The sequence below is a fragment of the Thunnus maccoyii genome, chromosome 5 (assembly GCF_910596095.1).
Source record: "Thunnus maccoyii chromosome 5, fThuMac1.1, whole genome shotgun sequence".
Taxonomy (NCBI): domain Eukaryota; kingdom Metazoa; phylum Chordata; class Actinopteri; order Scombriformes; family Scombridae; genus Thunnus; species Thunnus maccoyii.
The window spans coordinates 35121280-35133838 of NC_056537.1; the positions used below are offsets into that span (position 1 = coordinate 35121280).

A 12559-nucleotide genomic window follows, 5' to 3' on the forward strand; every position below is an offset into this window, starting at 1 on the left:
AATTTATATGGTGTATATGTCTTAATTAATTTTCCTTTTCCCTTCTTGCACCTGTGATAAATAACACTCATTTTCTCCCAACCTGCACAGACACTGGATTCAGGGTCTGACAGGAAGTGGGGCTGACTCACATGAAATAACCATGCATTAGAGCAGTAATGAAATCTTTCTGTCAGTTGACTACAGAGTGTGGTCTTGAGCAGAAAATTTTTTCAGGTATTTGCAAATATGCAGTTATATCAGTCTCTGACTATGAAGACAAAGTAAAAATTGGTCCTTCAAAAGAATTATTAAATCTGTCTCAGTCCATAAAAAGTTATTTTTATAGCAAAATTGTAAACTGGGAGAAATATTCTACTAATGAAAGCAGGTGCTCATGGGAAGTGAACATTGGGAATACAATAAGCAGAGATGACTGGAAATTAATATTAATGAATGCTAAACGAATACATTTTTCAAATACTAGTGAAGTACATGTGACATATGTACGTATTTATGATAATTTATGAGAACACACTGAGATAGATCACTCAGACCACATTCGGAGGTGGTCTGGGCCACATTTGGCCACATTCATGCATTCATGCAGTTTAAACGCAATATGTTCTGGGCCACATTGAAGGTCTGCCTACTCAACTGACAACCTCTATTTTCCAGCAGACTAGGCACAGGAATTGCTGCCTTCTGTGTTCAACTTGTTTGATAACAGGATAAAGAAATGCATTATTTTGTTTTTCCATTTTTTTAGGGGAATTTAAAAAAACGTAATCCAGCACCCGTTTTTTCCTGTTTTTCCACAATTAGAATGCTGGATAGTTTCCTCTGTCCTGTCAAGTTGATAAGTACAGTTTTTAGTTTTGCTGCGCTGCTCAACATAAGCTCAGGATTTATCAGGAGGATGGCTGCTTTACAGTATGAACCTGGACTGTGTGTGTAACAGCTGACCTATTGGATGTGTAGAATAACAACACGCAACATAATCCTGTTGGCATGTTGATGTTAGGCTGCTGTGCCTCGTGCGTTAATGCGCACAGCATCTATCAATGGGGAGATGCAGCTGCAGGGAGATCGCTGCATATAACTCTATATTTGTTATATATATAGTACTGTGCAAGAGTTTTAGGCACCCTAGATGTTTAGATTCTTATCCATTATGCAATACCATCAGGTAGGTGTCTGATCGGTCCCAAATTTATTCATGACATGACAATGACCCCAAGCATACAGCTAGAGTCATAAAGAACTATTTTCAGCAACAAGAAGAATGATGAGTCCTGCAACAGATGGTATGATTTGGCCCCCACAGAGCCCTGATCTCAACATCATGGAGTCAATCTAGGATTACATGGAGAAGCACCTGAGATGGCCTAAATAATAAATCCACAGAAGAACATTCTTTCTCCAGGATGGTTAAAACAACCTACCTGCAAGTTACCATGAAAAACTTTGTTAAAGTGTACCGAGGAGAACTGCTGCTGTTTTAAAGGCAAAACTGCTCACAGCAAATATTGATTTCATTTAGGTTTCTGCTGTTTACTCAACTTTGTAAGAAATTAATTGATAAATTAAAACAATTTATAACAATATTTTTGTAAGCATTCTCACTTTACTTTTAGTGCCTGAAACTTTTGCATAGTACCATATAAAATAAAATCTCCCTCTCACCCCCCTCCCATGGGGGGTGGTGGTGTGTCTTCCTCAAGCTCGGGTCCTCTACCAGAGGCCTGGGAGTTTGAGGGTTCTGCGCAGTATCTTAGCTGTTCTTAGGACTGCACTGTCCTTCTTTTTGATGTTGTTGTCGCTTGGGATTGCTACGTCTATCACCACTGCCTTCTTCTGTTGTTTGTCAATCAACATGATGTTCGGTTGGTTAGCCATCACCAGCTTGTCAGTCTGGATCTGGAAGTCCCACAGGATCTTGGCTTGGTCATTCTCAACCACCTTAGGAGGTGTCTTCCATTTTGACCTTGGGACCTCCAACCCATACTCAGTGTAGATGTTCCTGTACACTATGCCAGCCATCTGGTTATGGCGTTCCATGTACGCTGGTCCTGCCCTCATGTATATATAAAATTTTTAAAAAATCCCCCGGGGTGTCTCGGGTCCTCTGGGAGTATCTTAGCTGTTCCTAGGACTGCACTCTTCTGGACAGAGACCTCAAATGTTGTACCCAGAATCTGCTAGAGCCACTCTCCCAGTTTGTGGGTCACAGCCCCCAGTGCTCCAACTACCACTGGCACCACTGTTGCCTTTACTCCCCACATCCTTTCTAGCTCCTCTTTCAGCCCTTGGTATTTTTTGAGCTTCTCGTGTTCGGGGTTGTTGGAACAATGAGCGAGTAGTTGTTTCTTTGTCAGCTTAGATGCTGGGTTTCGAAGCATCCATATATCCCATAACCTCTGCATGTAGCCCCTCTCATCGGGGATACTTGTATAGTAGCATTCCAACAGATCCCTATTCTCTGCTCTACTCCATCTATGTCTTGTTCCAGTAGCCCATTTCTCATTAGGGTGTCCTGGTTCCCCAACCATATTATTTGCATATAGAGTGGAGAAGTGAATTTTGTTGTTATTATTATTGTTGTTATTATGCTTCTCTTTGTCTCTCTCTCCCCTCTCCCGCCTCCCTCTTTCTCTCTCAACCCAACAGACCCACAAGACAGATGGTCGCCCACCTAGAGCCCAGTTCTGCTTGAGGTTTCTTCCTGTTAAAGGGGAGTTTTTCCTTGCAGCTGTCGCCAAGTGCTTGCTCATGGGGAATGTTGGGTTTCTCTAACATAAGTACGGTCTAGACCTGCTCTATGTGAAAAGTGCCCTGAGATAACTTCTGTTATGATTTGGTGCTATATAAATAAAAACTGAATTGAATATGTGTATATAAAGTATATATACACACAGTATATATGTACATTTAAAAATACATGTTTTATTCAAATAAAAATATGGAATGAGTAGAAGCATATGCAGCAAAGGACTGCTTCAGTGTGGGGTTGTTTGTGTCAATTGTAAGGAAAATACAAATGACATCACACAGTTCAAAACCATCACACTTCTCAGCATGAAAGGCTAAATCTTCAAGATTCTTGCACAATGCCTGACAGGTTACCTTCTGAAGAATGCCGATGTTGACACAGCAGTGGAGAAGGGGGTTGTCCCACGCGTGCCTGGCTGCATTGAGCACACAGGAGTGGTCATTCAGTTGAACAATGATGCAAGAGAGAGCAGAGGAGACCTGACTGGACAGCATTAATCCATTCCATTTAAGCTGGTGGAGACAGCACTAATAAAAGACCGTGTTGCAGGGAGGATCAAAGACCTCGTCCTGGAATATTACAACAGTTTCAGTATGGGAGTCACCTCTGGAGCAACAACATCTGCATGGAATTTCCTAGAGAAGGAAATCATCACAGGCTGCATGATTTCAGTGTCCTTATTTGCCTTGGTGATGAACATGCTTGTCAAGTCTGCAGAACGACTTGACTGTGATGACAATATCAGTGCCAGGATTCAGGAGGCGCCTCCATGGCTGTGAAAGGCTCATTTCATGGGCTAGAATGATTCAAGCTAGCCAGGTCCAGGTCTTCAGTCCTGAGGAAGGGATGAGTGGCTGACCAGCTGCTTCTCTTTGTGAGGTGTCCAGATTCCATGAGTGACAGAGAAGCCAGTCAAGAGTATAGGCAAAATCTTTGACAGAACACTGAAGGACACTGCAGCGGTCCAGGTAACCAGCAAGGAATTTAAAGTATGGTTATCAGCAGTAGATAAGTCTGGACTTCTGGGGTAGTTCGGTTTTAATCCCTGTGTACGTTTATTTTGGAGGAAGAGACCTCTGCGGATAATACGGCTCCCAGTAAAAACCTACTGAATGTCTGGATCTTAAGTTGTCAGAAAAACAAGCGGAGCAAATGTTAGCAACAGCTCAGCTTACAGCCCCTCCAAACATCCAGTGTCCACCAAACAGCATCAGAGAAACACTGAGAGGAGGAGACATCTGCGGATAATTTGGCTCCCAGTAAAAATCTCCTGAACGATGAACACTGAAGGAATCCTAACTGGGAGAAGCTGGTTGTTTAACAATGAAGACAACAACTCCCATGATCCCACACTACTTAACAACATCATCAAACTCTGTCTTTTCCATTGTTTTGATTCAGAGACCTCTAGTGGCAGAAATAACATAGTGCGTTTAAAACTAAAACATTTTTTTATTTTTTTATATATATTTTATATTATTGTCACTCTGTTCTACCAGAGTGAGAGTACAATTTTATCCGTATCTCTCCTGTATTTTCTGGCCTTCTGAGTGGCAATGCCAGTGAGTGTAATTAACTTTTATGACTTGACGTATTTTTCTGAGAGTTTATTGTGTTAGTTTGTTGTTTATAGAAAGACTGATTAAATATGGGTCGATGGCAGATGGATGTATGTTTACATGACCTTGTATCACACACTGACTTGAAGTGAATAACTTGTTTATATTTGCTAGAATGTTTGCCTGTAGAAGGAAAATTAATATTCTAAATCCTGTACAGTACTCTTAATCCATGGTGAGAACTAATATTTGCTTGTATATTTTTGGCTGTTCTGTAGTTTCTCGCTTCTTCATATTAAACCTGTCCAAACACAACAAGCGGTCTGTTCCTTGGAGGAAGAGTATGAGGAAGAGTTTAGCTGACTGCAAAGCTTAATACAGGACACAGGGCCAATCCCAAACCAGCCCCTATCCCCTCGCCCTAGCCACTCCCCCTCCATTTGGGCTTTCATGTGGCGACTCACCATATCAAGGGCCATCCCAATCAAATTAGCGCAGAGTATAAGTGGACTATGAAACCCTTAAATAGTGAGTCTGCATCACTGCAGGCTTACAATCGTCCTAGCCGGAAGTTATGGAGAGCCGTGTCATTTAAAAGCCTACCGAATCCGTGCACCACCTATCCAGTCGACGGTATGCGTGACCCAGTCGACGGGGGCGCCACCCAGCTGACAGTGCGCGATGTCCTATTCGACGGCGGTGCCACCCAGCTGACATTGTGCAATGTCCAATTTGACGGCGGCGGCACCCAGCTGACAGCGTGCGATGTCCAATTCGATGACGACGCCACCCAGCTGATAGCGCTGATTAGACAGAAATTCAATGGTCTCTCTTAAATCAGAAGTAAGAAGAAACTTTGGAAATAAGCGAAGATCTAAGGCGGGGGAAATTTGTATCATTATTAATGTTGGTCAGTTGTACCATCATGGATAATCGCAGAACCTGATGTCGATCTATGCACACTGAATAATAACAAAAGATAGAAATTAGGAGAAATAGTCAAGGAAGTTAAGTCTCATCTGCAACAAGGATGGAGTTCATATTTACAGAATACAGATGGATCAAAGGATCCAGAGAGCCGGAAAGTGGCATTTGGAGTAACCATTCCTTGAATTAAGAATTAAAAACAGACATATCAGGTGTCAGTATTCACAGCAGAGATGTTGGCAATATTAACGTTCACTCTGGCAAATAGAGAACAATAAATCAGACACCTCAGTCAGTAAGAGAAATCAAATCCAAGTCCAGACCTAATATATTAGCCGAGATGTATACATTATACAAACCAAATAACAAAAAACAAAAAACAAACAAAAAAAAACTGTAACATCACATAGGCTATGGTTTATGTAATTTCAATGTAGACACACGTGGGGTCGCTATTCTGTCTGGTTCGTAAGGGAAGCCCTGCATTGTCTGGTAGAAGAGAAGAGAAAAAAATGTATAATAATAAATCTACTCAAATCCTCCCATAGCCTTTTGGTATAACTCTAATTTAGCCTGATCTTGTAAATGGTCACATAGTGTAGTAATTAATTTTACGCAACAGCGTTTGCTCTGCATCATGTCTCAAGAATAAAACATGAGAACTACTTTTGCTAACCCAACGTGTCATTCATAAAAAGGTAGTTAAAACCGACTTCTCGTGTGCCATACTGTAAAACTCATTTAGTTTCATTTACATGTCCATGTCACTAGATGGAAACAGAGACCGTGTGTTCACATCAAAGACTAGCAAGCAGGCTTACTGTAAACCAAATTATTAATCCCAGGAAGGCGAAGGCATGACCTGCCCTACTATGCCTCTGATAGCCTAGTACTTGGTGCCTTCGTTGGTTGGGTTGGTTAAATTTAGGCATGAGGAGTGAGATTGGTTAGGATTAGGATAAAAATATCAGGGTTAAGCCAATCAGAGGCAGAGTAGGGCGGGTCATGACTTCGCTATCCTAGGAAAAAATAATATCACTTACTGTAATTCCTTCCCCATATTTAAGAAATGGCTGGAACCAACTCAAAATGACCCAGAGACATTGGAGTAGCTATAATTAGTGATTTATGTGACCATGCACTAGACCAGACAACAAAAACAGCAAAGGTAAGACACAATTTGTTGTTAGTAAATTTACTAACGGAAGTTTGTTTTTATTGTACGAAGAAAAATAGTGAGTTTTGGTTGGACATTGATAGGTTGGGGGGTTGTTTCTTAAGAGCCTGGTCTTGATTGGGTATATATTTTCCAGGTGCACTGTACTGTTCATATTCACAGTGTATATTAAATGCAGTCATTTTCCAAGATTTTTAAAAAATGGATATAAAGTAATTGTTTTGTCTGTAATTTACAGCTGTTCGAGAGGACAGCTATTTTCTCGTTGGGCAAGCCTTTGCAGTTAGTATAGTACATGGTGGACCATCACCTGGCATTTTGTCCAAGACATTGTTTGATTGCTTGGTAAAAGGACCAGCAAATGTGTCCCCGACCATGGAGGATGTGAATGACTTGGAACTGCGGGAAAACATCCAAAGAGTAAGCTATAGTAGTAATGTAATTATAAAACATACTTGAAACTGTAATTGGACTGTCTTAAGGGCATATTCCACTGATTTAGTGAAAATAAATCATTTTCTACTTATTTGTGGTGTTGTTGATTGATCCAGGTGCTAATTTTGTTGATGTCTCTGTTCTTTAGCTTTTGCTAGAGAGATGAGAAGTCCAGCAACACTTGTAGCATGAAGAACAACTTTGTTAGTTGACCGACGCGTTTCAGCTTGTGGCCTTCATCAGGGTCCCTTCCCTTCTCTGTGCACCTTGGAAGTGAGTGCAGTTGTGCCAGAGACCCATACTCTGCATCTTTAGCTTTTGCTAGCCATTGTAAGTATGGAACCCAAATTCCTTGTCCATAAGAGGGAACTCTGAGATTCATACTTACAATGGCAACCGTGATTTTCTGTCTAGCGAAAAAGCTAAACAACAGAGCAATCAGCAAAACCCCAACTAAGAACAAAATGATGCATTTTCACTAAATCTGTGGAGTATGCCTCTAAGCTTATGACGCTTTCTCTGTTAGATGTGCTAATGTGTCTCGATTATAATTAATTGGCAGGATTGAGTCATTCGCCCAAAAGTCAGTGTCATTAGACATTAAACAGGTTTGCCTTTTATCTTTTCAGATTGCTGATGCTGATTCAGTTGAAGATATTCAAACATTAACCAGTGCTATACAAGACTACCTTGCGAATGCAGGCTGCCTGCGACACATAAGGAAGGTAGAGGACAAGACTGTCTTGGTTAAAGACATCCTGACCTTCCAGGTCATCAATAGAATCCATCTACCACTTCAACGGTATGTTCATTTCACCTCTTAAAACTGTACTAATATTCTACAGCGAAGAAAATTTGATTTCCAAGTAATTTTTAATTTGCTACTCAGATTCACAGTTGGCCTGAAGTGTCTTTTCGTCTTGCAAAAGTCTGGGAGCACCCCGAAGCATTCAGGCCCCGGATGTGTTACAGCCCGACTGGGCTGACAGCAGATGCAATGGACCACCTATTCAACATCAGGTTTTCCATGTCTGGGAGCAGCCAGCAGCCTGCAGAAAACCAGGCGGTGTTATTTTGGAGAGACTACCTCCAGGACACAGAAGGTAAGTGACACATTAATCTAGTATCATTTCAGGACTTCTTGAATGAACATTTCCTTTCAGGTCCAGCCACAATACAAAATACAATTTAAAATAAAGGACCATACTATGTATGTTGGACTATGAATATGTATATAATCTCAAATTTCTTTTTTTTTTTTTTCTAGAGGGAGAAACTGACACCACACTGTCAATTATTTTAATATTTGCAACTGGATCTAGTGGTGTTCCCCCCATTGGGTTTTCTCCAGAGCCACCCGTGGAGTTCATTCATGACCGGCAGAAGAAATTTCCCACAGCCAACACGTGTGAACTGTATACGTCTACCCACTATGCATCAGACATACATTAGCACAAATTTTATTTGCTGGGAGTTTTGATGAAATGGCTACAATAGTTTGCATATGGCATGACAGATTTTCTTTAGATAGCTTGCAAGTTTGGGCCTCTATAGTTGCTGGGTGTGAGCTACGACAATCAGAGTTGAGTAGTAATGCGTTTGTCAGTAACTCATTATCCCCAACAGTTAACAATTACATTGATGTGGACATAATACAGAGAACAAAACAAAACATTTTACTATGAATGAATACCTTGGCTAAGGATAACATACCTTGGACACCCACCCGTTTGTTGCAAAGGTAACATCAAAGGTGGGGGTGCTTGTGGATGGAGAATGGAGTCCACTTCAACAAACATTTCCCTCACTGCATCCAGTTGCTCAGTAATGATCTGAGCCAGATTGTTGTGGCCCTACAAAATAGATACAATTATGCAAATGTTAGGATTGTCAGCACTACTAGCTGTACATAACACATCACACTCACTATAGTCTAGTAAAACTGATAATCTGACAACTTTGTCGGGGGTAAGGGTAGCCTATTTGTACAATCTGCTAGTTTTTCCTGGACTATGCCTTGATAGTGACTCAAAATAAAACAAAAATCAACATTTACCTGTGGTGGCAGAGATCGGTGTTGGGCCTATGTAGACCCAATATGGCTCAAAATGTTTGCATTTACCTGGGCTACAATTTAAAACCCCATACTAATGTTGTTCAGCCAAAAAAACATATGTTTAAATTTTATCACAAAGTGGTGTGGATTGCCATTATTGAGCTTGTTCACTGGACTAACTTAACGCAAATCCCAAAATCATCGTTACTGTAAGAACGTAGCACTAACAGTTACATCTGGTACGATCTGATTCCAACACTTTTAAGACCAAGGAGAAGAGATAAGGCATTGTAATTTACCATGACATAACTTAGAACAAAAAAAATCTTAACCGAGAGTTTAGAACGTCGTCTGTAGAAGACGAATGTGTTCCTCCAGTAGACGGTGGCCATGTTCCAGATCGTTTATGTTTCTCGTGCGTATGGCGTTTTTGGTGTCTAGTATGGTTCGGTGAAGTTCTTCAAAATATCGTCATACGTTGTTTGAATGACATTTAGCAAACAAAAACAACAAAAAAAACAAAACTTTCATTGAGGTACACATGTTCAAATTGCGCGCAAACATGTCTTTCTCTCTCGATCGTTCTCACAGCTATAATGGACTAAAAATGGCATCCAATCAGTCCGGTAAGAATACACCAAAAAGGTTTCTAGTTTCTGGGTTTGCTTCCACATTGTGCAGCCCACTGAATTTGCGCAGTAGTGTTTCTCCCACTTGCCCCGCCCACGAGTTCCCACTTGGCCCATATACGTTACATTGTGATGACATCACAGATTTTTAAATCGCTTTTCTTGGCTCGAGGAAAGTTTTACAAACATAAAACCTCCATGGATCAAGTTTATAATAGAAAGAGTCATAACTGATGTTGTTTGCAGTTTGTGGTGTCTTGTCAACAATTTTACAGAAGTCTCTTTTGCAATGGTAGTCTATGGAGAAAATGCTTTTTGGACTGCAGGAGGATTTTTCGCTGAAATACCATGCCAAATGCCAGTATGTTTTTATATTTTGGGGAATTGTTAAAAGTTTGTGGCCTCTAATGCCTTAGTGTAGCTTAGTGAACTGTTAACCACCTGACGTTTTCACACAAATCACTACATTAATGTCCTTTATAGGCCAGGAATTACGTCACTTGACGAACTTCGTCCACAAACCAGACAGAATAGTGACAGCACGACATTCTCCAATAGCGGAACAACTGTTATTACGCACGACTGTGCGGCTGTTTATAGTGTCCATATCGTTAATTCATCACATGGACCTGTAAATCATCTTCAGCAGTGATATTTCGGAAATGTAATCATAGTTTGCAGTGCTCATATCTAAACCGACTTTATAAGGTTTGTCACAACTAAGTATAAAATAAAAAGAATATTAACAGCTAAATAAAATGTTGACTCCTGTGCAAATTAAGAGAATGATCAAATTAATCATACAAAGTAATTAATCTATGCTACTTTAATAAAAGCGCCTTGGATTGACATTTTGCAGATCTCTGTGTAAATGCAAGAAACAATCTCACACAAATTTGTGTTATTTAATTGATCATTTAAGTAACTTGGTGTTTACTTGATCTTTTCTTTTAACTTCTAATGTAGCCTACTCTTATTTTGTGTCAAACATAAGTAATGGTAAATTCTAAAATGACGTTATTTTATGTACAGTACATATTGTATGGTAGGTGGTTATGTACAGTATATAAATTGTTCAGATATACAGTAGTCAGTAAAATATTGCACATTTTGTGTTTTAGACTAAAATAAATATATAAAATTTGTAGGCACAGTGGGTATTATAGTGTTCAAATGTAAATGAAAAACAGGTTACCGCAATCTCCCCACAACAGACTTCAGTTTGACTAGTTTTATATAAAATAATCTGCAGTCCTGATCTACATGATGGAGTGATGTGTGTTTACTGTAGCTAACGTTAGTCCAGCTCCTGGAAACAGCTGCTCAGCTGGACGAATGTCCTAGGACAAACAATACTGTCACACCGACTTTATAGGTCCATTTACTGCTACTGCCAAAATGCATTTATATTATGCATTTACAGAGCAGGGGAGTGTCACTTATACAGGTCATCACTTTTGTGTTGATTTTGTTGGAAGCATGTGTAATTAGAGTCCTGCTGTCTGACAGGCAGCTCTCAGCCTGCATTAACCAAGCAGCTGCTTCTGTTCAATATGCTAGCACTAGCATAAGCATGAGCCTCAGATACCTAAACCATACAGCCACCAGACAATAACTCCTTGGAGTTTTCACAGCTTTATGCTTTATAGTTCAACAGCACAACACTGAGCAGATAGAGGCACACTGTGACTTTTTTCTTCCTCAAACACACCTGTAACTCAGTCGTATTAAAAAGTAAGAGGCTCCACCTGGTGGGAAAAACTGCATACTGCAGCAAATCTACAGAACATTTTCTGACAGCTGACCACACATCCCTCTTCTTCTGCATTACTGGTTAATATATTTTACTTGGTTGAATTGTTAAAGGCAATTAAGCCATAATTGATGAATCACTGACATGCCTACTTTATATCATCTATTTTCTCTGTACTAGTAGGCCCAATTTGCAACATAGCCTAGCCTATGTTAAAGTTCTTAATAACCTTATTAATATAGACCCACATACAATATATTTCTGTATTATAACCTTTATTTTTTATCATGAAATTATGCAAATTAGGCAAACTCATGTAACAAGTCAGAGCAAATATAACTATTTCAGGTGCATTGTCTTCCCTTAATCTTATGTGTATAATAATTATTAATTAATATGAAAAATAGAAACGTATGTGCTAGGGCTGTGCCCAAATACAAATACATTACTTAGCAAAGCACAAATAGTGGGTTTTTTACAAATATTTGTTTCATACAAATATTTTAAAAGTTATTTGTTTTCGGGAAGAAAAAAAAAACATGTCAAATACCAGTGCGCAGGTCGGTTACACTGCTATCACAGTCTCTCTTCTCTGCCCTGCTGTTACGTCTATCAGCAGGTCTCAACGAGGGGAGTCACATCCACCTGCTACATGATGCACATTTCCTAATTTGGACATCACTCCTGGAGTTGGGGCTGTTCCCCAGAGATAAAACTGAGCTATCGACAGTGGTTACATGGTGTGCTGTCTCTGTGTTATGGGTGTATAAATAAGTAGAGGAATGTCTGCAATGAGGCAATGAGAAAAGGTTTAGCTCAGTAGTCGGTGCAGCCATCTGGTAGACTCCAGTTTGAGACCCAGTGTGGGGACCTCCTTCGTAAGGTAATTTATTCATGAGCACTTTAATTTTCTAAAATTAAAAGTGTATTAAAAACAAAACCAGAATTTTTAAACATCTTTCCACTTTTATTCGAATACAAACACAAATAATTTTGCTGCCTCAACAAATACATACAAATACAAATACTCGGCCCTCTGCACATCCCTAGTATGCACTGAAAAGTTATGTAGATGGCTGATTATTTCAAAGTAAAAACTGAGAAAAGCTTTGCAAAAAAGAAAAAGTATCAGTTTCATTTCATAGATTGAAAATGGCATTGAGATGACAAAAATGAAAAGTGCCAATAGAAAAGATGTTCAAAAGCATTTTCTTCCCTTAAAACACTACTGATCTAGAGTATTTAAATGTATGGCTGCATTAGAGAAGAGC

At 39.7% G+C, this 12559-nt stretch overlaps 1 protein-coding gene across 1 annotated transcript; it reads left to right on the top strand.

The window, feature by feature from the left end:
- The first annotated feature begins 6489 nt into the window (after positions 1 to 6489).
- On the top strand, positions 6490 to 8331 carry LOC121898090 (G2/M phase-specific E3 ubiquitin-protein ligase-like). Its single transcript, XM_042413000.1, has 5 exons — positions 6490 to 6835; positions 7480 to 7652; positions 7740 to 7813; positions 7846 to 7953; positions 8118 to 8331. Exons 1-5 carry the CDS (start codon positions 6791 to 6793, stop codon positions 8300 to 8302), a joined length of 585 nt encoding a protein of 194 aa, XP_042268934.1. The 5' UTR covers positions 6490 to 6790; the 3' UTR covers positions 8303 to 8331.
- The last annotated feature ends 4228 nt before the right edge of the window (positions 8332 to 12559 follow it).